The sequence below is a fragment of the Passer domesticus genome, chromosome 13, assembly GCF_036417665.1.
Source record: "Passer domesticus isolate bPasDom1 chromosome 13, bPasDom1.hap1, whole genome shotgun sequence".
Classification (NCBI taxonomy): domain Eukaryota; kingdom Metazoa; phylum Chordata; class Aves; order Passeriformes; family Passeridae; genus Passer; species Passer domesticus.
The window spans coordinates 398,557-423,845 of record NC_087486.1 but is presented as its reverse complement, the minus strand read 5'-3'; the positions used below and the strand labels follow the sequence as shown (position 1 = coordinate 423,845).

The window sequence follows — 25,289 nt, the reverse complement described above, 5'->3', positions numbered from 1 at the left end:
CCTGAAGACCCTGCCCACAGCTGGAAAAGAAGGGTCTCCAGGGTAACTTTCTTTTCAAGAGAAGCCGAAGCACCAGAGGAAAATAATTTTATTAAATCCCTGTTTAAATGAGCAGGGGCAACTCACATGGGAACTCAGGTTGCTTTGAGTGGGCTTTTTATTTTTACAGAACAATTTCTCCCCTTTGTTTAATACAAATGCTCCCAAGTCCCTCCATGAACCTTCTCACTAGACACACGGCAGTTAATGAACCAGGTAAACAATTGTGTCCCCAATGTCCCTTGTCAGGCCATTCTCAGTGACACAGACGTGCCTCTGGGCCAGGTCAATGTGGAAGATGGCTTGCTCCAGGATTGGAGTTTTCCCTGCTTCCTCTTTGCCAAGGACTGGAACACGGCGGGGCCCAAGCACAGGATCATCAAACCTCATCAGCTTCACTTTGGAGAGATCTGCACAGAGAGAGCAGCTGTCAGGCCATGGGAGCTGTACACAGACCACAGCAATGCTGAACCCTTGCAACTTCCACACCTGCTCCAGGGAAATGCATTCTCATGGGAATAACTCATGCTGAGGTTTCCACCAATCCAGCAATGTCCTTCAGGGGTTACACAGTGAGTTACCAACAGAAACAGGGATAAACCACACAGAAACACCAGCTCCTAATACCACATTCCAAGCACTGAATTTGCTTTATCTGGCTCAGGACAGGTCTGAGTAACTGAACAGTTATTCCTCATTTTCTGAGGAGTGAACTGCAGAGACTGGGAGGAAGGGGAAGGTGAGAGTTGATTTCAGTACAATTCCCCATCCACAGGCAGACTAAGATTTGGGATTAAGCAGACCAACAAGCCTGGGACCCTGCAGCTAAGGCTTCCTGCAAGTGCAGCCTTCCAGCCCCATGCCCAACAGCACACTGACACCTCCTGGGAAGGCAGGGAGGGAGTCCCTGCTTCACCTCAGTGATTCCCCAACCTCCACCCCAGGAGCTGGCAGTGACTCACATCCCTGCACACACAGGGCATGTCCCACCCCTGTGTGCACCCCCTCAGCAGCTGGCACAGCTGGCACAGCTGCACTGGTGGCTACCTTTGATCCCTCTGTCCATCTTCATCAGGCGCCTGATGATGCTCTCTCTGTTGTCCCCTTGCCTGATGTCCATTTTTGTGGAGAAGTGGCCGTTGGAGGGCTGAGGGTTCACCAGAAACACGGACACGCCAGGCTGTGAGAAACAACACAGACCTTAAAGGAGAACCCTGCATGTGGTCCCTCAGGAGAAACAGGAAACTAAACCAAACAAACACCTGCTGTTAATGAATCTTCCAGAGGGATAAAATCCCATTAGAACCTGCCTGACCAGGCTGGATACCAGCACTGCCCCAACTCTAAAATGCAGCCCAAAGTGTAACAAGGGTTTAAAACATATTTAGGGAAATCATGACATTTTTACTTTGAGAGTTAGAAATATTCATACATAAATAAACATTCATGTCTGATCAGAGTTTTTAAATGGCATGTTTAAAAAAACCCAGACAAAAGTACAGTTTCAATGTAAGTTTTTTAATGAAGTTTTCAGACTTTCAATATCTGAATTTCTGATATTACCTCAGTTCTGAATACAGAAAATGGTTTTCCAGGACAGCAGTCTTCTTTGATTTTATCTTCTGCTTCAGAAGCAAACTTCACCTCAATGTGATCCAGCTGTAAAAGAAAAAATGGGGGAGGAGGGAATAAGCAGGATTTTAATGGCTTTAGAGGGAACAGCAGAGGTTACAGTCCCATGAAACAGCTGTTAATGTAGGAAAGGGGAAAGCAAACCTGCACTGCCATAAAGCAACAAAAGCTCAAGTGAAGCCACAACATCTTGTTTGGAAGAGACCTCTGAGGGTCACCTACTCCCTGTGTGAGGTGCCCAAGACCCCACTGTCAGTGTCTGGGGACAGAGACCCCCAGAGACCCCCCAGCCCCTCTGGCTGCTCCCAGCAGAGCATTCCTGTTCTGAGGACACACTGCTCCCTCCCCCATGTCAGGGGGCTTTGAAGGTTTACAGAGAGTTTAAGTAAAAGCTGCTGCTCGCTCTCAGCTTTGCTCTGACATGGGACAAGCCCAATAAAGTCACACTTGTTTCATACTGCACAGGTTACATCCAGCCCTGCAATATGTATAGTTTCTAATTCTTAAAAAACAGTTGCTTTTTATTTTGGCTTTTGGTGTTGGGGTTGCTTGTTTGGGGTTTTTTAACACCACGTGCCTGAGCTGTCCCCTCATTACCATGCCCCTATTAAATTAAATTCTGCCCATCATATGAAGCAGCACAACTGCTGCCAGGCTGGATGCCTTTTACACAGCACAGTGTGAAAAGCCCTGCCCAGGGCCTGCTCCTTGCAGAGGGAAGCCAGCCTGCTGTGGCCAGCATACCAGTGTAGGTGCCCAAGGACTGAGGGGTCGTGCTAATGCCTTGAAGCAGCTCCTTCCCATTTCTTCAGCTGGAAATGTGAGATACAGACTGGCTCAGAGAAAAACGTGTCCTCAAAGTGGCAGTGGACGTCCCTGTCACAGCTGCACCAGTACTGCAGTGAAAAGCAGCCCTGGTTTCTGGGCCCATGCTTGCAGTGCACACCCACCCCTGTACCTCATGCCAGCACAGAGCAGATCCATATCCATCTACGTGACAAATGGAGACAAAGCTGATAGAAAACTGTTACCTGAGCTATGCACACCCAGAAGTTAATAAATAGGCTTAGAGCCTTAGGGAAGGCTGCTGCTCCAGCTACCCCAATAAATGCCAAGAGATAGGTGCCAGGTCTGTACCCACCTCCAGGGAATTTGTCAAATAGACAATGTTCTCCATGAGCACTGCACGCTCATCAAACTCCAGCTCAAGATCAAGAACACGAGAACCATTTTTCTCCAAGTTTTCCTGCGGGGGGGAGGGAAAAAGTATTAAAACCCTCTAAAGGCTGCAAGTAAAATGATGCTTCAAAATGGCAAACTATCCACATTAGTCATGAAAAGAATAGGCTTGTAAATCCAAGAGCTCTCTGCTGGCACAACATTAGCATTGGAGCAATAATTTTCTTGTAACAGGGCTTCTTCTTCTACAGGGAGCTGGTGACACTGATGGGAGGAGTAAGAGCAATTAAAACACATTTTTAATATAGAATTGAAAAGGTGTTTGACATTCACAGTTATTTAAATCCCTACTTAATGTGCAGGTTGAGAATTCACAAAATCAGTCAGCATTTCAGTGGTATTTCACAGCAGGAAACTCAGGCTTATGACCCAGTTTAAAATAAAGGACGAGCCCACAACACCTGGACGTGCTCACAGTGAGTTCTCTGCAGGGAAATAACAACCACTTTGCACGTTAACATAAAAGTAACTTAATTAGTCCAGAAAGCCAGCAGCAACAGTCACAGGAGACACAGTATTAAAGGCAGTATAAAAACCACACAATTTATTTTTTTTTAACTAAAACAGAACTTCCTCTTTGGAGTTTAATCTGTCCCTGCCTGGCTCTCACATGCTGAGCCAGCTGTCTCCTTTGAAGCTCTGCTTTGTCAGCCTCAGCATGGCTGTGGTTTCCTGGTTTCCTCATCAGTTTAATGTGAAGATTCCCTTTCAACATGGAACTGCTTCCCTTTGTAAATCACAGAGGTGCTCCTACATTTCAGCCCTCCTCTGATGAGTAGGAAGCACAAGCAGAGATGCTCCTTGTACCCTGGAATTGATGAATAATTGGTTTCAGAGAAAGACATTGCTCAGGGGAGTCTGAGCTCGGGAGTTTCCATGTCTCTGTGGGAAACAAAGGCTTCTGCTCTTTGGAAGCAAAAAGATGGATTTGAGGTAAGCCTCAGCTCCTTCCCCACTTGCCCCAGGATCATTCACTGCTGCCAGACTAAAGACACCAAAACACAGCAATGTTTCAGCCCTAACTCTTGGGTCTGAGAGCTTGTCTGACCTTTCCCAGCTGGATCAGTGGATCTAACACATCCCTACTGTTCTTACAAACTTAGGAAGCTCCAGAACTGCTCTGTGCTCTCTGCTCCTCTGAAGATTCCAAGCTCCCATGAAAAGGAACAATCAGAACAACCCCACAGAGACAGCAAAGAACAGCTCCACTCCACATGACAAAGCTTACAAAGAGAAGTAATTATTATGTGCATTTCAAAAATCAAGCTAAAGCTTAAGGACAAAAAGTAAATTTTTTTTTACACTCATTAAGATTTTCTTCCATTACTAATCCCTCTCAATTTCTACAGATCATGAAAAGTCATTAAAAAGGTTTTAAATAATACACTCCAACCCCTCATTTTTTTAAAAAAAAGATTTGTTAATTCTTTGCTTCTTGGCTCTCCCTAGTTGTTGTATTGAATTTTCATCTGCAACACAAGCACAAGAAAGTTTATTTAAAGAAATGGAAGCCAAGATTTTAAAAAAACTGAGAAGTCAAATAGGATGCATTTCAAATACAGAGGGATCCAGGTATGTTTGAAGTACAGACTGCATCACCCACAAAACACAGAAAGCACCAAGCCTCAACCAGATCCAGAGCTCACCTGGGCTAATTCACACAGCCACATTTTTATTATGTAGTTCTTCTAGAGATGTACAAGACGTTTATAAACAAACCCTTGAAGATGCCAAATAAGCAAAGGGCAAGGGGAGAGACACTGCAATCACAAAAGCTTTTCCTGTACCACAACTGTCCCTCTGACACTTACCTTAACCATGGCAACAAAAGGCATCACCTTCTTCATATACTTCTTCAGCTCTGGCAAGGTGTTCAGCTCACTGGCAATTACTTTATTATCTGGCAGCTGACCTCCACTGGCCTAAAACAGGGATGAACAAGCATTAAAGAGAACAGCTATCATGAACAACTTGCCTTTTAATATCATGTACTTTCCTGCTTTCCCATAAATACCAGCAAGGTTTGTCAGCATCATTGATTCCACAGATAGTTTTCTCATCCTTCTGAAACCCAAACAGCATTTAACACTAATAGAGAAAAAAAGCCTATACAATGCCCAAAGGTGAATACCCCCAAGAACAAATTCCACAAGCGGAATGTTGGTTTATCTCATTGCCACAAGCTGGAATAGTCAGGACTCCCGAATCTATCAGCTACAACCCTGGTGGGTTCATGCTGAGGACAGCTCATCAGGATCCCAAAAGCCACTCTCAGCAGTTTCCCCATGTCAGAAGCATAGATCCTTCTGTTCCCTTAATATACTACTTCTTATGACTGACTTACTCCATTTCAGCTATTTCTTGTGACACTGCTGAGCGGTATACACTTACTCAAGGACTAGAACAAAGCTTCCTAGCCCGCTTGCAGAGTAAGGCAGCAGCAGTCTGTCAGTCAACCATGTTTCCTCAAAAACATACTTGTAAAGAATATTTAAAAACTAACCACTTACAATTGAAAGAAAAACAGAGCACAGGCATGTTTTTTACTCAGATTGTCAAAACCAATGAAATGCTACTGTCAAATCAATGGCAGTCCTTGCGACATTTTCATTAAGCATCAAAACTTACTGGACAGTTGTAAAAGCATAAAGAAAATTATTGTACTGAAATAATTTGGTAACAAGGTACAGCTTATAAACTTTCTACAGATGAGCCCCCAGCCAGCTGGCAGGCAGCTGGAGGGCAGAGGAGGGGATGGGCACCTGGAAGTGCTTGCGCAGGACGGACAGGGTGGTGTGCTGCCAGGGTGGGTAGCTCTTTGCCACGTAGATGGTACAGTGAGAAGGCTTCTGGGAAGGCTCTTTTGTACTTTTCTGAGGAAATTAAAAAAAAATAAAATCAGGAAGGGGTCCCTAGGCACTACAGAATTATCACAGTGCACACGAGCAGAGCAGCCTCACCTTCCCCTTCACAGGTGCCATGTAGCTCTTGAGGCGGAGGCGCAGCTCGTGAGCTGCTTCCATCAGGTACTGAGAGGAGCGAATCAGCACCTCATCCACGGGCCCTGCTGCTGGCCACGAGGCCCTCATGATGGACTCAGCCTGTGGGCAGAGCAAGGCAGGAATGCACTGAGTGAACACACGTTACCTGGTGGGCTTCCAACCACTACAGCTTGATTGGAAAAGAGAGCTTAGCCAGTCTGGACCTCAGTGAGAGCCTACCCATAAGAGCCTAAAGGACAAGGCACACACTGCGAGTGTGTTCAGGAGTATACATACAATCACAACTACCATATGCCTATGGAATGCCATCTATGAGCAAAGGGCTTAAAAAACATCAAAACTAAGCTTTACCCAGAAGTGTAAGATTACTGCATTGTTGCACTAAATATTATATCACCTCTTTGTAGGCAGACAATGATAGTGACTGGTATTAATGTTGCACATATCATCACAGCAATAGGCCAGCTCTGTCCCAAGGACAAGGAGCCACTATGATTTCTTGGATTCTGACATTTCTACTTGTACAGGAATATCTGTAAGCCTGACATGAGTGTTACTGAAATCCATAAAAGCTCAGATCTGAAACAATGACAGAACTGCAACGTGAGTACCTTCCCCAGCAGGGACCAGATGTGCTCACACAGGTGGGGGCAGATGGGAGCCAGCAGCAGAGTCTGCACCTCGATGAACTGGAACACCAGCTCCCTGTGCATGCCCTCGATGGCCAGCTCCCGGTACTTGTCTTTGGCTGCCTGGAACAAGAACACAGCCATCAGCCCTCTGCTGCAAGGGAGAGTCACTCACACACACCTGCAGGCTCCAACACGCCTTCAGAACGTGAGCAGCTTGCCATAATCCATCATTGAGCTCTAAGAACTGTATTTTCCTGAAGCACCCACGTGTGAATCTGCCAGCTGGCCATTGGATTTTTGCATTTATGTGGTACTTTAAAAAACTGTTTATTGGCACAAACATAAAAGACAAAGACATCCACAGCTGTGTATCAGGTGCTGTCATCCCAAATAACTTACATACAGATACTAATAAGAACTAAGAAGAAGGCAATGAATATGATCTATCATTATACACAATTCAGCCTATTTAACCCTGCTCCTGAGTATCTCAAAGCAGCCACATGAAGGAGCATGTGTAATTCATTAAATGGAGCAGCATGGCTCTGCAGACACTCTGGAGACATGGTTTATGGAGGGTATCAAAAAGCACTATGCTTCCAAACAATTTTGTTGATGCATTATCTGGATTTCTTATGAAGAGTCCTTTATCACAAAAGATCTAAAGAAAGGCAACACTCTTTTTAATAGTGTCTTTTTTCAAGCAGCTCCTTGCTCATATTAGATATCAAGACTATTTGTAGAATTGCATTTGCTTTTCTCTGGACTTTGTAAACCTCTACAATTCCATATTTATTCCCTTGAAGTACTCTTGTTTCTTGACACAATTCTGATTCCAATTCAGCTGTATGATTAAGGATCAGAGACAGAAGGAGCAAAAGAAATTCACTAAGTAACAAATATTGGGTGTCACTTTCTTACACCTCCTACCTGAAACTCAAAGAAGCCAGTTTTCAGAGCTTCCTTAAACATCATCTTCTCATAATTTTGTTCTGTCTTCAGTATACCTGCATTCATCTCACTGGGGAGGGAAGGGAAGTGACAACATCAATACAGCATAGTCTGCCCCACGTAATGGCAACACTGTAAAACTGTCACCAATGCAGCCAAACCCCATAACCTATTCTGGAATGAGCTCTGTTTTATGGAATTCATTAATTTTTAGAAAAAATAACTACAAGATTCCACCTTGCAAGGAAAAACCTGGTCCAGACTGTATTATTAACCTTTGTACCACACCTGGCAAAGACTCTGTCATTGAAGGTGCTGGCTGGGCCACTCCTCAGGCTGTCTCTGTTTGCAATCATCTCCTTCACCCACTCCACCCACGTGTAGAGACGAAGAATACCAGCATCTGCCATGGCTTCCACAAAGTTGGCATCTTCAACAGTGTCTCCAGCATCAGCCAAGGCCAAACGCATGCCTGAAGGAAAGGGGATCAGCTGCAGGGCTGGGTGCCACGAGCTGGCCCACACCCCTGGGGTGCTGTGCCTCCTGCCCCTGTGACAGCTCCCTTCAGCTGGAGGTAACAAATGCAAAACCAGGTCACCAACTGCCTGGCCAGCCAGAGATGCCTCAGAGGAGGCACTTCTCCTGGGAGAGGAACACTGCCCTCCTGGGGAGGGGACCAGGCAGACACCAGCAGACCAGCACGGTCCCTGCCCAAACACAGGGGCAAGGGAGGAGCATGGCACACGTGGATACACAGGACACACATATGTACACACCCCATGCACACCAACAGTGTGTCCTGTGCTCTGATCTCTCCAGTGAATGTAGAGACCAAGCAGGCTGCTCCTGGAGAGCTCAGCCCCAGCAGCAGCTCCTGCTGAACCAGGTGTGCTAACACACATCCCAGTCTTCCAAGTGGAGTTCAGCTTTTCAACAACAACAGGTGGTAGGTGGCAGATTTATTGCCATTCAATACTCCAATAAACTCCTTTGAGAGCTAAACACTCATTTCAGTCATTTTGGCATAATTGACAATCAGATGCAGGTCAGAACACACTCACCATCTGCAGAAAACTTGTCAACAGCTTGAGTGAGGGTGAGGAAGTTGCCTGTCGATTTAGACATCTGAAAGAAAGATAAGAGTGTTTGTTTTTTCACACATCCCCTGTGTTGGTGGATAAGCAAGACAAACCCAGCAAGGGTTTGAGCAAACAACTTTCTCATGAATCACAGCAAAAAGCATTTGGTAAATCTGAATGAGGTCTCACAGCAAAAGCAGACTGAACTCTGTATGCACTCAGCAACAAAACATAATCCCAGAAATTCCCAAAATTAAACTTAAAAACTACTTTAAAACTGGCAGCTTCAGATCACCATGCATTGATTTTTCAAGAAGGACTCCACTAGGGTTTGTTTTGGGGGTTTTTGATTCAGACCAGACAGTATCCAAGGCCTAACTCCTGGGTTCAGGCACTTTTAATTCAATTCAGTGTCAGAACTTGCACATATTAGCAGGCTATTGGCAAAACTTTTTCCTCTCACTGCACCTACTCCAATGCTCTGAAACAATAAACTTAACCTAAATAAATGAATATTCTATAATTACCATAAAACTTAACAGAAATGCACCAAACTCTTCACTAAATTGGTGAGACTACACAAGAGCTGACTTAAGAGAAGGTGTTACATAGAATCACAGGCAAAGCAGGTCTCTACCTCTAATGAATGAAAAAATGGAGGGCACTAATGAAGAAATGTCACTCTATCCCCTGCTTACATCCCAAGATGAAGTTTCCAGTCGGGTTAGCAAATGCCTATTTTGACCACACAAAAGCCATGTCACACAAAACCTCACCATACCTTTTCAGAATTGAGGAGCAGATGTCCATTGGCTCTCACAGCTACTGGCCATTTTTCCCTGTTCAAAGGCAAGATAAAAATCTTTTGGCCAAGTAAATACATTTTCTCTTTTTTAAGAAAAGGAATAAATATTTTATGTTCCAGTTTGAGATGAATGCCTTGAGTGGAATCTTCAAAAAAAATACCTAAGGGTTGTCTTAAATATATTAAGGAGTGTCTCTGAAGATGAAAAGAACTACAGTATAAAGGCTAAGGATTATCATTGCTGAAATGCAGGGCAGGGAGCAGTGCACCTGCAATTACAGTTCATTTACGTCACCTTCTTCAGTTCAGGTATTTTTAATTTAAAGACCAAGTGATTGGCACTGCCCAAGAGCACACAGTAGTGCTGGGTCCATATTTCTACCCATGAAGGAAGGAGATATTAAATTATCCACAATCATCTTCACTATACATCAGAAACACACTTTTCCTATATACAGTTTTATACAACCCCTAAACCACAATTCAAGGGAATGCAAACAGTATCTTCACCATAAAAGCATCATGCAATGGGCAAAGATTGTCAACCAGTCCTGCACAGCCCATGGGAGTATATAGGGCTCTTTTAATCATCCTTTAGAAGGAATTAAGGAGACTTAATAATCAAGTCAAACAAATTCCAGTGCAGGAATACAACAGAACACTGGGAAATCCATAGGAGGAGATAATGCAGAAAAAACAGGGGAAATAATGGTAAAAAATCTTTCCATTTGAGTAACTTCTGTTACAGAAAACTATATCAAAGCTGCAATATGAAAGAATACATTTTCAAGACAATTCTAAATGTTGTACAGTCCAAAGACCATGAGTAAATGTAACAGAACTGCAAACTCTCCAGCTTTACCTGCATCACTTCCCAACTCACCTTTGCTCTGGCCACATGGCCACGTGATTGTAGAGGTAGTACGACAGGTGATTGGGAACAAGATCTTTGCCAGAAACTCTGAGATCCACAGGATACCAAAATTCAAACTCCTCCTTCAGCTTATCCAACTTTTCTTTTGGAATCTCAGTTTTAGGGAATGGAGCTGTCTTGAAGAAGATGTAATCCCAAACCTCTTTGCTCATTTGATGTGCCCTGCACAGAATCAGTCCCACATTGCAGTCAGTAAAAGCTCCTCAAGTTCTACAGCACTTTCTGCAAGGCAGCTTAAACCTGTGGCTCCATTCTCACACACAGTCCACCTGATCAGCAAACAGAGTGCCCAGGGCCTTCACCTGAGTTCAGGTGAGTGAATCCAATGTCAGAAACAAAATTCAGAACTGCTCAAGCCATGCCCTGCTTAAACTGCCTTTGGAGATTTCCCAATTAAAGACTCCCATAAAGGAAAAAATATTAATAATTCAAGCATAATTTTGAATATCCTGGAAACTGATAATTTCTTTTCCAAATGTCACCACCCAAGCCTCAGCACCACCTGTGGCCTTAAGTGAACACTGAGAGCCCCTCACTGGCATGCCTCAAGGAGCCATTCCTTCTGGCCTCCCAGAAGTCAGGAGAGACAGGAGAGAACTGCTGTGCAGTTCAAGGTTGTCTCCTACATGGAAAATATTTGTGGTCTTTTCCCACTTCAGATGGAATGAAAATTTAAAATTAACATTTACTGCAAGACACATGTTACCAATTACCAGAGGTAAGATCCACAATTTTAAAGGAAAGTACTGATGAGATGCAACTGATACTCACAGCTCTGTGGCCACTGGGCTGCACTGACACATCCTGCTTGTTTCTACAGAGATTCTTATTCCTGGCTCCCAGAACTTCAGTGGAGTGCACCAGATACTGCATGCATTCCAAATTAAATACTTTCAAGCCAAAGTTTGCTATGTGTTATCACCTGACCTGTGCTATGCAGAGAGGAAAAGCATTCTGGACCCCAAATACTTCCAGTACACATTAAAAAACACCTCAGATAGTGGTCTGTACTACCAGTCCAGAAGAAATCCTACAGGCACAGGTTTGCTGCTTTGGTTCTGGCAGGTCTTGTTCTAGGCTTTAAATTGCTGTGCTGTGACTGGGCTTGTGTTTGGTGCCAAATTCATTGTAACTGAAGGTGACTGAAAGGATGGGTCATAAATCCCCCTTTCCTTCACATCACAGAGCAAGTATCAGTAAAAAGCATTTTCCAAGGCTGCTAGATGTTATCTGCTTGCATAGGAGAGCACTCTAATTGTACATGCTTAATTACATCAGATCTGTAATTCACGGCCCAGGATGCTCACTTCAAAGCTTGTTTCTAGACACAACTAGCTCGTGCATAGCTTCTCTGTAATTACAGAGGTTTGAGCCCAAATGATAGCCTTGCCCAGTCTCAGAGGTATTGCTGTCTGTAAGTATCACAATCTTTACTTTGGAAATGATTTTCAGATTAGTTATAACATAAAGTAAGAAAAGTTTCCTTTCCAATATGTAAACTACTCCAGAAATTAGTCCACAAACCACACAGAGTTAAAGCAGATGACTCAAGGCACAATCTGAAGTGTTTTTTCAACTCCAGAGCGAGCTGTACTATGTCATCTCTCTGACCCCTCTCACCACACTTCAAAAGCCACCCCAACCAAGAGGTCACATGCCTTCTCCCCCTTGCTCTGAAGGCTCCCACAGACAAGTCGTGGTTCTGAGCTTCTAGGAGAGTGACAGTAACAAAACCCAAGGACTAAATCCTACTCCCTCTGTAGTAGGATTTAGTTGTGCACCACAATTTATTGTGCTGCACAGCAGACTCAGACACCTAAGCAGCCACTGAAACCAATCACCCAACAACCTGCCAAGGCCCATTTCAAGGCAAGTCAAAGCACTATTGAAAAAGGTGATTTACTCTCCACACGGTTCTTTCAGAGGTGCTTTCAGAAGCATTTTTCCCCTCTCGCTTTTTCTCACTGCCTGTCACACTCCTCTCTTCCCTTACTGGCCCTCTGCAAACCTGTTCCAATTCAGCTCATGGCTGGTTAAGTTCAATAAAGACACTTTTTACACACAAAAGCAAAGACTCAGCCTCCTTGGCAAGTCTTTCTGCTGAGCAGTTCAGGAGACAAGCACTGAATTAAACAAGAGAACGTAATGGTTCACTCTCCTTACCTGATGCCCAGAGGAGACTCTCCTTGGCCCCTCAGGTCCCCCCCCTGCAGCAGGTGAGCCACGGTGTAATAGGCCATGTAGATGGTGGAGTCAGAGAGAGACTCAATCAGCCACTGCTCATCCCAGGGCAGGCGGGTCCCTGCAGGAAGGCTGCGTCAGGCACCAGCACCACCCCGACCCACACACACAGCAGCTGGTGACTTTCAGTGGAACACAAACACACATATACCTTAGAACTCATGCTTATGGGTTTAAAAAATATTTGGTTTAAAAATTAAACTATGCATTTGAAAATTTTAGTCAAGAGCAAACAGTTGCTGATTTTCAATCTACTTCCTGGCACAGCTCAGCTCAAGAGCATCTGCTGTGGGTTACAGTGCACATCTAGCAGCTGTCCCATGTCAGGCTACACAAAGATGAAGGCCAATCAGGATTCAAGGAAAAAACTCAAGAAGTGCTATAAGCTCCCTCTTCTGATGTCCCTTCCAAATCAATGGCCCAGTAGAAAACTACTAAGATGCTGCACAGACTACCTGTAGTAGTGCAAATATTATCAGCCCCATGCACGTCCAGCAAAGCACACCTTCTCTGGGATGCTGGGCCAAGATACAAGTTGGAAAACATTGTTCCCACACTTCCCTATACCACTGGGGATGTTGTACAGCACTTAAGCCTTCCAAAGTAATCGAGGAGTACCATCCTTACAAAGAACCAACTGAGAAAGGAATGTTTTGCCTACCTAAGCCATACGTCCTGGAGCACGCATGCTCTTGTAGCCAACCTAAGGTAGCTTCAAAATTTCTCCTAGTCTCTTCACAGAACCTGTAAGAAAGAAGCTCTTACTGCCTTCAGCCCTCTCAGACCCCAGCAAGAGCAGCAAAGTCACTCTCCTCCTTTACAGCCACATTCACAACTCACGTCTCCAGATGCTGCAAGCACTCTGACGTCTGTTTCTTCCAGTTCACTTCACCATAATCTAAATACCTACAGTCAGGAGAGGTTTATTGTAATAAAGCAATTGAGAAGTAGTGTACAATTGGAGCAACTTTGTAACTGCAGCTTTGTTTCACTCACCACTGGTCACAAAGGGCCACCACACACTCATCAGCAGATCTTGATATAACTTGTTTCTCAGGTTCCATGTAAATCATGGCTTCACCCTAAGAGTTGAAAGGGCAACGGAAGCTGAGATTTAAGTACTTACCAAAGTATTGAAAATCCTGACAACTTACTAAAAAGCATCCCCTCCATTCTAATTTGGTTTACAGCATTTACTGCACAGCTCTCACCACTGCCCAAGCTCTCTGCCTCAGTATCCCCTTGGGCAAAATGAGGCAAGGCTTGACTCTGTACCCTAGGACCACTTCTCTAAGGTACCAGCTCACAGCACTTTGTGAGAATGCATGAGGAAAAGGAGGACATAAGCACAAAAAAATATTCCCCACTGACTATGCCCCCTGATTGAAACAGCTCCTAGGAAACTCTGGGGGACAGAAGGAGAGGGAAAGACAAAGGAAAATGGGATGCTGAGCTTCAAATCTACTTGCACACATCATGCTGATGCATTATAATCTGGACATAACAATGCCACAATACCAAGGGAATGATGACTACATGCCTGAAGCCTCTCTCACTCCCAATCCTCATCAGGGAGTCTCATTAGAGGGATGCCACAATCACTGTTTGTTTACTGCTCTCATTTTCTGAAACAGGAGCCCAGCAAGGGGGCATTTGCACATCACACATCTCCTTCACTGGCTCAAAAGAGACTTGACAGTCCAGGTTCTACACTTCTAGTATCCTCCCAGCTATGCTAAAGAATAAACTGGACCACCAAACATGTCCTAGGGAAGGTGACAGAATGAGGCAGGAAACAAGAGATCTCTAATGAAGCTGCTCAGCCCACGAGCCCAAGAACACCAGGTCCCCCTCTCTGCAGCGACCCAGAGCACCCCGAGGGCTGCAGAACCACACCAGGGGCTTCTCTGGCACCCAGCCCTGTGCAAAGGGCAAAGCAGACAGTTCAGAAGCAGCTGTGTGCCCACTGTCACTGACCTTATCCAACATCAGCTTCTGAATGTGTTTCTTGACATCCTGAACTTTTTGTCCCTTGAAGTCATCCACCAACATCACCTGCAAAGATGGGTCACAGGAGATAATTTTTTTCAAAATTCAGCAAGAAATAGGTGCCCCAGGTGTTCAAATCAATATAAGGAAGCAGCAGGTGCTGCAATCTTTGACAAGCAAAAAATAAGAGTACAGATATTGGGTTTTTTTCGTTATGTGCAGTCATCTTTACCCAAAACCAGTTTGTACACGTCAGCATCCACACAGATGACAGATTGCAAAGATTCAGAAATAAAAACTATTGCTTGCTTACAAAAAACAGCTGAGAAACACACATGGTGAGCTACTGAGGTAAAAACAGGAGGGAAAAAAAACCCAAAACAAACCAAAACAAACACCAAAAAAGCAAAACAACAACAAAAAAATCTGCAAACAATAACACCTTCATTTCATATCAGTTTCCCTATCTAAACTTGCAACAAAATGGATCAGCTCCCCAGAAGGTGATCACTTGCTCAGAAAACAGGTTATAATGACCAGAGAACACAGGAATGTCTGAGTGGAAACTTTCTCCAATTCTACATCACTCCTTCAACTGCAGAACCTTACTGCAGGAAGAGTCTAAATGAAAAGTCCTTTGGAACTTCTTTGGAAAAAAAAGGACAATATCCCTCTTTCCTGAGATTTTACTTTTTCATTCTTTACCTGCTTTTATTTTCTTGTAGTTGAACTCACAAAGACTTACCAAATCTTGTATTACTTACTCCCTCATAGAATCCTTTCAGGTACACTCTCTCCTTGGCCTCTGCAAGCTTCTCTCTGTCATTCTGGCTCTGGATTTTGAGCTCCTCACAGACAAATGGAGCACAAAGGCTGCCATAGCCTGGGATTTCAATGATGGGCACCTGAGAATTAACAGAGGGCTGTCAAACCCCTCCTGCACCACTGCTCACTCCCTACATTCACAGCATCCAACACAAGTTACACAGGGCTTACAACAGATTGCTGCAACTCCACCCACTGCCCAGAAGCTCTGGCAGCTGCAGGGGGACTCCTGAGCTGCCCAGGTGTGCCCCATACATGACACCACACAGAGCTGTGCCAGGACTGAAGCTGGCACGTGGAACCAAGGGTACTGCAGAGTACTGGGATGGCTTTACCTGCAACCTGCATTTCCTAATGAAAACTGCCTCAGCCTCGAGGCTGTGCTAACACTGAGGAGGGACTTCAGCTTTTTGCATTGAACAGATACCCTCCTCTGGCCATGAGGACACTCAGTTTTAATCAACCAACAGGTTATCAGGATAATGATGCATTCCATTTCCCAAAACAATAACTCCTATAAAAATTGACACTTTCCTTTCTCTTTGAAGTATAGCACAGAACAACAAATCTTGGTTGCAACCCTTAACAGACCAAATGTTGCAACTACAGGACAGTACTAAAACTTTTACATTTTTCAGCTGAGAAGGATGTTAAACAGAAACTCTGTTAGCACAGCTCCTGGCTTGTTTCTCATCAGGGAGCACATAACACATAACATCCTGTGTGCTGTAGATGGACACGTCTGGGTGCACTCACCGGCTCGAATGGCAGCACCATTTCATCCCTGATGCCATACTTCACCCTCAAAGCCTTGAAAGATGGAAGAAAAAAAGCAATAGAAGTCTTCTAGATGTAAAGGTTTTTATCCATTCATAATGGGCTTTTTGTACATAATGTTTTATTACAAATCAGACAAAGCCACTTCCCTGCCTTCTCACCATTTCTGACACCTGAGCTCAATCCCCACCTCATTTCCAGGTGATTCTTTTCCATAATTGTCTACATTTTTTAAAAGGGGAAAAACTGATATTGCTCTACCCTGAAATGAGTGGGCAAAATTCAGTAGCCAGGGATAGCTGTTCAGATGCTGATGTACTCCTGCAGTTAGTAACAACCACTTTCAGTCCCATCTGAAATTCAGAGAATCTTAATCTCATTTTTGGAAGTAATTTCTACAACAGGAATTCATTTCTGTTTCACTGGTGCTGCTCTTCTCTACCTTAACATGCAGCACAAGTTACATGATTCTCATCCAAAACTCAGACCTGAAGTCTGAAAAAAAACCCATCTGTCCTAGCCCAGTTTGTTTAAACTTCATTTATTTTTAACTGCTCTGATTTCAAGTTAGAGATGGCAAAATGCCAATTAAAGCAAGTTTCATATTACTCACTGGATATTCACTTTTGACCCTTTTCACTAGGGAAAGGAAACAAACAATTCAGTTAACAGACTGACCTGCTTCTTTTTCAGGTCTCTCAGGGCTGCAAAGTCATCTGGAGAGTCAGAGGGAACACTTGTCACCACTCCAGTTCCTTGGCAAAGGAAAAGATAAACAGATGAAAGGATTTGTCCCCACATACTGAATGCCAGTGCCCATCCAGCAGGCTCTGCTGCAGAATTACCTTTATCTTCCTTGATGGTGAGCATGGGCAGGGCATAGATGACCTTGTAGGTGGAGAGGGGTGCTGAAAGTGCAGCACCAAGAATCTCCTGAGCAGGACAAAGGAACAGCATTACAGTAAATCAGGGGCTTTCAGCCTAGTAGAGTAAGCTCTCCTGGCTGATAGTCTTCAAATTTTCTGTAAATTTTCCTGACACATTACAAACAAATTAAATGCATTTTATAAGCAGAGGGACAAGGAGGAAATACATATGAAAATGTGTGGTACTATTTGAGACAGGATATAGTTATATATATGGTAGAAAAGTCAAATACCAAGAAACTTAAACTGCAGGTATGTAGAATTGGGAAAGCACAGGAAGCAGAAGGGTAGTTTGCTTCCAAGTATCTGAAGCACAGCAGCACTGAGGCAGAAGTGGCTTAGGAAGCCAGCATCAAAAGTACATTAAACAAAGAAAGCACATTGTCAAGATATTCACACACTGACAGGAGGCAGTCAAGATGCAGCAGCTGTCTTCCACCTCACTAATTTGCTTGAATTCACATAATGTGTACTAACAAAGGAAAAAACCACATATTTTCTACTTCATTCTTCTAAAAAAGATCAGGAAATATGGTGACAAGTTGTAGTGAATGGAGATCAAGGGATGCAAACAGCTGAAGGTGCTTTGTATCAGGATGAATAAACGCCACTGATGACACTTGCACAAAGCACGTTAAGGAGAGCAAACCCCAAAACCCCTGACAATCACTACTCAGCTAAGAAAGCTTCATTCACACAGATGTACTAAAAACGTCAGTACCAACAAAAGCCTTTTCCACATAACCATTTCTAGCTATTACCTTTCCCCCTCCCTTTCCATTTACTCTTCCCAGCAAGCAGAAAAGCATCACTTAACACCATCCTCTCACCACATCATGCTGAGGGAACAGGAGTGCACCTGTCCCCAGCTAAGTGCACCAGGTTATTCTCCCAGCAGCAGCTCTAGCTTGGCTGCCATGGAAGCTGCCTGCTGCTTGCATTGTCACCAAAGATTTCAGTCACTCCACATTTCTGTAATCCCTCCTGTATTTGTTTACAATTAGAACCCCACCATCGCCTTCCTAAGCCCCGGAGGAGCCTGCGCACCTCTCCCATGAGCTCCTTGACCACGGGCACGACGCCGCAGTGCCGGGTGAAGCCCTGGTAGGCCATGTTGCGGGCGGCGCGCTGCGTGCAGATGAAGATGTCCCCGCCGCCCGTCTCGAAGCCGATGTACTTCATGTCCGGCCGCAGCCAGCAGTTGGTCTGCCCAAACATGGTCTCTGGCCTGAGCGTGGCAGCCACCAGGAAGATGTTCTTCCCTCTCAAGCCACTGCGGGGAAAAGGTATTGGGTAAGTTACCAGAAAAAAATCATTACGGCTCATGCAGAACAAGCTTTTAAACTAACATCAACTTCCAAGCAACGTTTCCTGAGAGACAGAAGTGGGTCATGAGTTCATTGTGGGTTTTCCTTTTTTTTTTTTAATTCCATCTTGAGGTCCATGCAGACACAGCAAAGAGAGCAGGTCAAAATTCTGACCAGGTCTTTGAAGTGATGGAAATAACCAGGTGAAATTAAATTCTGCACTAGGCAAAACAGACTGTTTAATTCAATGGTCAGTTCTGGCCGGGAGATAGAGCCCAGCTGCCACTAAAAAAGTCAAGACCTACCTCAATTTCGCAGGGTAAGGATCCAACACCTTCATTTTTATCAGTGTGTATTCTTGAGGCCCAACACCCTACAATTTCCACAAAAAATGCAATAATCAATAAATTAAAGTCACTTGAGCAGGAAAGAAATTAAATCCTATTCTGTAGGAACCTAATCCAAACACTATTTAAGGCACTGCTGCTTTCCTCAGAGTAAATCCTATTTCCATTAATGTGAAAGGCTGTTCACTAAAATGCAGACTGCAGAGAAGTTATACTGTGCTCCTACAGCCAAAAACTTACTAGTCACAGACACTGTCTCAGCAACATCTAAGTTAACAACAGCTTGTTTATTTAGCTTCAATAGAAAACAACACAATGGAGTAATGCTGCTGGCACAGATTGCCAAATGATCACAGAAACCAGCTACAATGGCAAAAACAATCCATAATTCCAGACAAATCTGCTCAAGAGAGGAGTTCATTTAATTTTCACATGCACTGACAGCTGAGAGCCAGTGACCCTGCACATCCAAACTGTTTTGCCCTAAGATACAACTTACTCTCCATTTAGTATTTAAGATCATAAGCAATGCATGAAAATGTCAAGTTAAAATATTACCTCTCCTGTTTGCCTGTCATGATCCATGCAAGGTTGTCCATCTTTAGGAGAATAAATTGTATACCTAGAAAAATATTTTCATTTAACAGTGAGTAAAATAGTGTATACAGCAAGAAGAAAAAAAAAATAGCTCTCTGGGAAAAAAAGACCTCTTAATGGCATTTTCAAATTTTGTGTGTATCTGTTTCCATCAGTGCCAATGCTCAGTTTTCACAAGAGCTTTCAGAATTGACCCTTTTTTGCTGGAGTTGGTACCCACAGGAAAACTAAACCTGGAAGCCAAATTTCACAGGCTTTGCTGGCACAACAACTACACTTCACTGTGTCAGGCAGAGCACCAGCAAGGCATGATTCTGGTTTCATGTGAGTTAAAAACGCTCCAGAGATGTGCCACAGGGCTCTGTCTGGTACAGCTGAGCTTATCCACACTCCCAAAATCCCAGAGCTCAGTGGCACCTTACCGTTTGCCAAACTTAATCTTGTTTCTTTCCTTTAGTGTAAGGAATTGCCATCTCACAAAGGAATCATAGTAGGGATTGACATTTGTTGTAATGAAGGAACGCCTCCAGTCCACCTGAAAATGGCCAAGAGGCTCTGGTAAGTAAGCACAACCAAGAAACCAAAGGAATCTCACAATACCATAACTATTATTTTAAAAATAAAAAGAGCTTTCTCTCCAAAAGCCCTCCACTGACTGAGAAATTTAGAGGTTTTTTAGTAGTTTAAACCAACCATTCAAGGCATTTCAGCACTGTCTTGTTTCATCATCTTTATTTCTCTCCATTTTCAAAAATCTGTTGCCAGCAGGACAAGTACTTTCAGGAAGAAGAATGATGTGATGTCAAATAGAACCACTGTCAATACTGACTACAGAAAAGTTATCTCACATGGGAACCATAGGTCATAATGTCTTTACTGGACTAATTTTCAGCTGTGACCACTGTACAGGGTACAAGCTCTATATTAGAAAGCACTTAATTATCACCCAAGACCATTAAATGTTAAATGACTAATTCCATAAATATCAGAAACATTCCTGGAATTATGCTGGTATTACTCAGAAAATCTCAAGGAGAAGCACACATTCACCAACACAGTAACAACAGAGGTATGGCTGCCTGCATAACTGAGGTTGGGATCACCCAGAGTCACCTTCAATCCCATGCTCTTCAGATCCTGGACAGCAAGGGGAGGGAAATAATCCAGCCAGTGCTCAGCTTCAGAAAAACTGACCACTTCTTCATCAGACAGACCCAAAGACTTCATGATCCCCCACTGGTATTTGGAAGAGCCAGTCTTGGCAGCAGCCTTGCTCTGAAAGAACAGTTGGGATTAGGAAGAAGCCCACAGTCTTGTCACAAGAGCATTTGCCTCTGTTAATGTTCTGGTTTCTGATTCCAGATACACAAGCTAATACAAACATTCTCACATCCTGCCTCTAACAGGGAGGATAATTGATTGGAGTTCCACTCTACACCCTGTGTTCACAGAGGTGCAGAATACAGGGTGTATTCTAGCACACCTTGTGTTCCCTGCTCATTCCCTAAGCCTCCTGTTCCATGCCAACGTCCAAAACACCTCCAGAGGCTCTGCCACAACAACCTGGCAAGGAACTGCCTGTTGTCAAGGCCCTGCTCAAACCCATGGGTTTTTGCACCGTGGAAAGGTGGATAGCCCTGCACCCCTGTACCAAAAACCTTTGCTGCTGTCACTTTGCTCATGGTACTTTTCCCAGCTGCTGTCCCTTGAGACTCTCCTGTCTTTCCCCAGCAGTGACCCAGGCAAGGTCACACCTTCTGTCCTGTAGAGCAGCCAGAACCCCAAACCCAGCAGTTCCAGAGGGACAATCTCCTGGGCATACATTAACAACATACAGAGCATCTCTAAACTTTGGTCAGACTTGATTCCTTGCCTTGCTTTGGGATACTCCCAAAAGCCTAAATCTCATTTAAATACCTGGTAAGTGAAAATAGTTTTTCAAGTCCACCCTAAAGGTAACTCAGCTACCTTGAAAAAAAAAAAATCTTTGTATCAAGGTTTCTGTGAGGCCAAAGGAAGAAAAGCCTATAATGTGCACACCAAAGTTTTGACAGCACAGCTCTCAGTCCAGGAAGGCTTGGTTTAAACTTTACCTTTTTGCCTTTTGCTTTGTCTTTGATGATAATTTCTTCCTCTTTTTTACCAGAATTTTCTTCCTCTTCCTCCTCCTCATCAGGAAATTCCGGTGGGCATCCATACAACTCCATTTCTCTTTTCAGCTTATCTGCACAAGCCTGAACAGAGTTATTGGGAGTGTGTCAGCCAGGGCACCAGCTACAATCACAGCCAAGGAGTGGGTTTTACTGATAACATTTCGCATTCCACACTCGAAACTTTTTTTGGACCTTGCATTAAGATCTAGGAGATCCTGCCACTTCCAGAACACCTTCCAGGGCAGGAAGAGATTTACCACAAGGATTTTCTTGCAAAGGAAAACAAACAACAGGTAAAATTCAGTTTTCCAGCACTTTGTCTTTTAAAGTGATGTTATAGCTCAAGCACAACACATGTTTACTACAAATTCAGGTTCCAAATCACACTGTCCTGGTGAGTTTTGAAATAAATTAAGATGATGTTGGAGATGGACAGCAAGCAAGGCTCTCCAAGCAGCCTTAGGGATAAAAACCCCATCAGAAACAACCCCCCAGCAAATGCCAAACTCTCACCTTGATGGGCATCCCCGTGCAGTGCAGCCCAAAGGGAAACAGGCAGCTCCTCCCCTTCAGCCTCTGGTACCCAACTGCGAACTGCAGACAGGGAAATGGAACAGCTGAAATGGGAACAGCCCTGGCTGAGCCAGCACCTGCTCAAACACAGCCCAGACTCCTCCTCTAACACAGCCACTGGCAGGTGACAGAGCTGGGGCAGCCCTGGCAGGAAGGTGAAGCCCAGTTTGTTCCCAGGTCTGCCCTGCACCTGCACCCAAACCTGCTCCCACACAGGTCACAGAGCACAGCCACCTAACCAAAGGGACAGGGCTCTTGTGAAGTTTGAGCCATTTAGCAGCATCTCCTAAAAATCTCATTGCAAAGAACAAACAGGGGAAACACCTGCAGCCTCATCTCATCAAATTAAAAATTACATTAATGGAATTTCCCTTCACCTAGCAATACTCCTACTGAAAATGGGGGGAAAAAGGAAAGTTTAATAAGTCATTACTAAAGCTATAAAGGAATTGACATGGCATCCTATTAGCTCAAAACTGAACTACAAAATCAGCATTTGTTCTACAGTAGTATGTAAAGTATCAGCAAAGGAGAATTTTTACCTCACATTTAGATAAGGAAAACGTGTGTCCCAGGTGCAGGCGGCCATTCATGTAAGGGTAAGGAAAGGTAACAAAGTACTTCCCTTTGCTGAGAAGAGAGCCAAAGAATTAAAACACATAATCAGCTTTGTAAATGACCATCGGACAATACACGAGCAAAACACATAACTGGAATGTTCAGCTGTTATCAGCCCAGAGTGATGTCAAAATATTTTCCTTGCCAGTAACTTGAGTATTTCATTTTAAAGAGCTGATACACTAACAGGCTTTATCATCCTGAAAAATAAACACAGAAGGAAAAACCCACAGAGGACTGGTATCAAACAGAACCATTGAAATAGACATAGCATGCTCCCAAAAGTAACAAATTCTAATCTTGCTTCTGCAAATTAATTACAGTAAAGGCTTAAAGTAATTTGTTTAATCTCCCAGTGTGTGAGTTCAAATTTTAAGGGCACACTGCAAGCAATCACTACTTTCACAGGGATATATTGTTGCAGGGTGTTTCAAAGATGTATTAAGTTGTTGGAACTGAGCTCTCAAAGCAGCTAAGAAAATATTTACATTTAGGACACTGAATTTCTACCTCTACCTTTGTACTTCACGCCTTGTCTCATGCCTTCACACACTCCCCCAATCCATTAACACACAGGAATAAAGGCCAAGTCGTTTGTTTGCCTGCAAAATCTACAATTCAAGAACCTGACACCTGTTACACCACTTCAGTTATTGCCTTGGCTCAGTCTGACTTTCCCACACACAACTATTAACCTCACAGTGCCAAGGTCACTGCTCTTCCAGCCAGAGACCTTCCCACAGGATGAATGCTGCTGCCCCAGCCAGCCCCCACACCTGTGAAGAGCATGGATCCCACCAGTTCCAAAGGACCTGTGCTTCCAAGCACGCTCCACACTCCCAGAGGATAAAGGAGTTTCCAGTGTTCACTCTGGGGCAGAAGCAAAGCAGGAGTGCTGTGGCCTTCCCCAGCAGAGCAGAGCTCTCTGTGCTGGGGCTGCAGCAGGGCTGGCCAAGGAGGCTCCCCAGGAGCTGCCCTGCTGCAGCTCTGCACAGCACAGCAGGCTGCTCCCCGCAGCCCTGGCATGCTGTGCAGCCCTGCTGTGCTCTGTGAGCAGAGCAGCACATGCCTTCCCTCAAGTGGAGCCTCCCAGGTGAGGAGGGATCCACTGCACAACCCCCTGCACGCCAAAGGGCCCCAGGAGAACCTGGCCCCAGCTCACAGAGGTACTGACACTGCCAGGGAATGGCAAAGCTTCTCTCGTCCTGCTGGAGCTCAGCCACACACGTACTCAGCTGCTCTGTGTCCACAAGGTGTGAGAACTCCCTCCAGCTGAGCCACGAGTGCTGCTCGCCACAAAGGGGCCAGGCTTCCCCCCAGCAGATTTTGAATGAAAAGACACTTCAAGCAGTGAAAAACTGAGTACAACGATACCTCCTCTGGTCCCTCCTGCCTGCAGCATCGATCTCAAACACTCGATCATGCTCCCACTTCTGCTGCACCTCCCTTTCAATCTTCTTCAGGAAATCCACTTTGGCTGTTCCTTTGCGCTCCTGCTCAGCAGAGGAAGGAAGAGGAGTCTGTTTGAACAGGGCAATGACAGAGCTGTAGCCCACCCCAGCCCATCCTCATCTGCTCGGGTAAGGGCTCTGCTAGCCTGTATCCTGAGAGCCAGCCCTCTGACACCAGAGCTCAGAGCTGCAGCAAAGCACCAACAGCCCACAGCAAAGGCTCCCCAGCAGCCAGGACACACACACACTGCCAGTAAAGAACCAGAGATGTCTGAACTGGGCAGGTAGAAGGATATATAAATTATAAGTGAAAACTCCTATAGAATTCTGGTTTTACTCCAGACTCCCCACTAACCCATGCGATGCATCCCCCTCTGGACGTACAGCACTCCTGTGCCAGGAGGAGGGCAGGTGACAGCTTTAACTGCTTCAGGAGTTCATGGGTAAAGCATTCCAAGCGATTTGAACTAAATCGGTGCTCAGCAGCCCTTCCCCTCATTCTTTTATCACATAACACATGCCAAGTACTAAAGGATCTTATTCTTTCACCATATAACACACAGGAATAGTTAAAGGACACACGCATTATAGACACACGCACTCTGCACTCATAAAGGTTGAGGATTTCGTTTTTTCCCATCAAAACCAAGACACTCCCTAAGACCCCCAAGGGGCCGCAGCCGCCGGGCTAAGGCCCCGCGCACGCCGCTATGGGACCCTGTTCCCGGAGACCGCGGCGCGGAAGAGTGAACCTGAGGAGAGGGCGAGCAGCCCCGCGGAGCGGCACGAGCCCGGCCCCGCTCCCGCACTCACCGCCATATTGCCGCGCCTGACCCCGTCCGCACGGGCCGTGCCAACGGCGGCAGCGGGCGGGGGCGCCCAGGCCGTACCAAGGCAGCGGGAAGGGGGGCATCGGGCCCTTTTTGTGAAGGGAGGGGACAGAAGGAGGACGGCAGGGAGAGCGAGCGGAGCGATGGCTCCGGGCTCTCGTCCCGGCCGGGGAGCGGGGAATGAGCCCGGTGCGCCGGGCCGAGGGATGCGCCCGCCGGCACGCTGTCCCTTTAAGAGCGCCCCCCCCCAAGATGTCGCCGAGGGTTCATGTGCTCGCTCTACCGAACTTGCTGGTTCTCCCTGACCCTCAGCTCGGGCTCTGGGCGGCTGCCATTGGTTGG

The 25,289-nt window shown here is 45.0% G+C and overlaps 1 protein-coding gene across 2 annotated transcripts; it reads right to left on the bottom strand.

The window, feature by feature from the left end:
* Positions 1 to 70: 70 nt before the first annotated feature.
* On the bottom strand, positions 71 to 25,087 carry LARS1 (leucyl-tRNA synthetase 1). Of its 2 annotated transcripts, none has more exons than XM_064388094.1 (32): positions 24,931 to 25,087; positions 24,041 to 24,159; positions 22,591 to 22,678; positions 21,989 to 22,069; positions 21,416 to 21,556; positions 20,436 to 20,597; positions 19,745 to 19,857; positions 19,284 to 19,347; positions 18,684 to 18,751; positions 18,119 to 18,344; positions 16,991 to 17,078; positions 16,824 to 16,900; positions 16,125 to 16,178; positions 15,308 to 15,448; positions 14,532 to 14,609; positions 13,551 to 13,636; positions 13,395 to 13,460; positions 13,216 to 13,298; positions 12,477 to 12,615; positions 10,263 to 10,475; positions 9,356 to 9,413; positions 8,557 to 8,620; positions 7,784 to 7,967; positions 7,475 to 7,565; positions 6,524 to 6,664; positions 5,871 to 6,011; positions 5,673 to 5,783; positions 4,722 to 4,832; positions 2,813 to 2,917; positions 1,603 to 1,698; positions 1,087 to 1,219; positions 71 to 449 (listed from the first exon to the last, which is right to left on the bottom strand). In XM_064388094.1, exons 1-32 carry the CDS (start codon positions 24,934 to 24,936, stop codon positions 244 to 246), a joined length of 3,534 nt encoding a protein of 1,177 aa, XP_064244164.1. In that variant the 5' UTR covers positions 24,937 to 25,087; the 3' UTR covers positions 71 to 243. The 2 variants fall into 2 exon arrangements, with proteins under 2 accessions (XP_064244164.1, XP_064244165.1); XM_064388095.1 differs by lacking the exon at positions 24,931 to 25,087 and adding an exon at positions 24,719 to 24,861.
* Between the last annotated feature and the right edge of the window lie 202 nt (positions 25,088 to 25,289).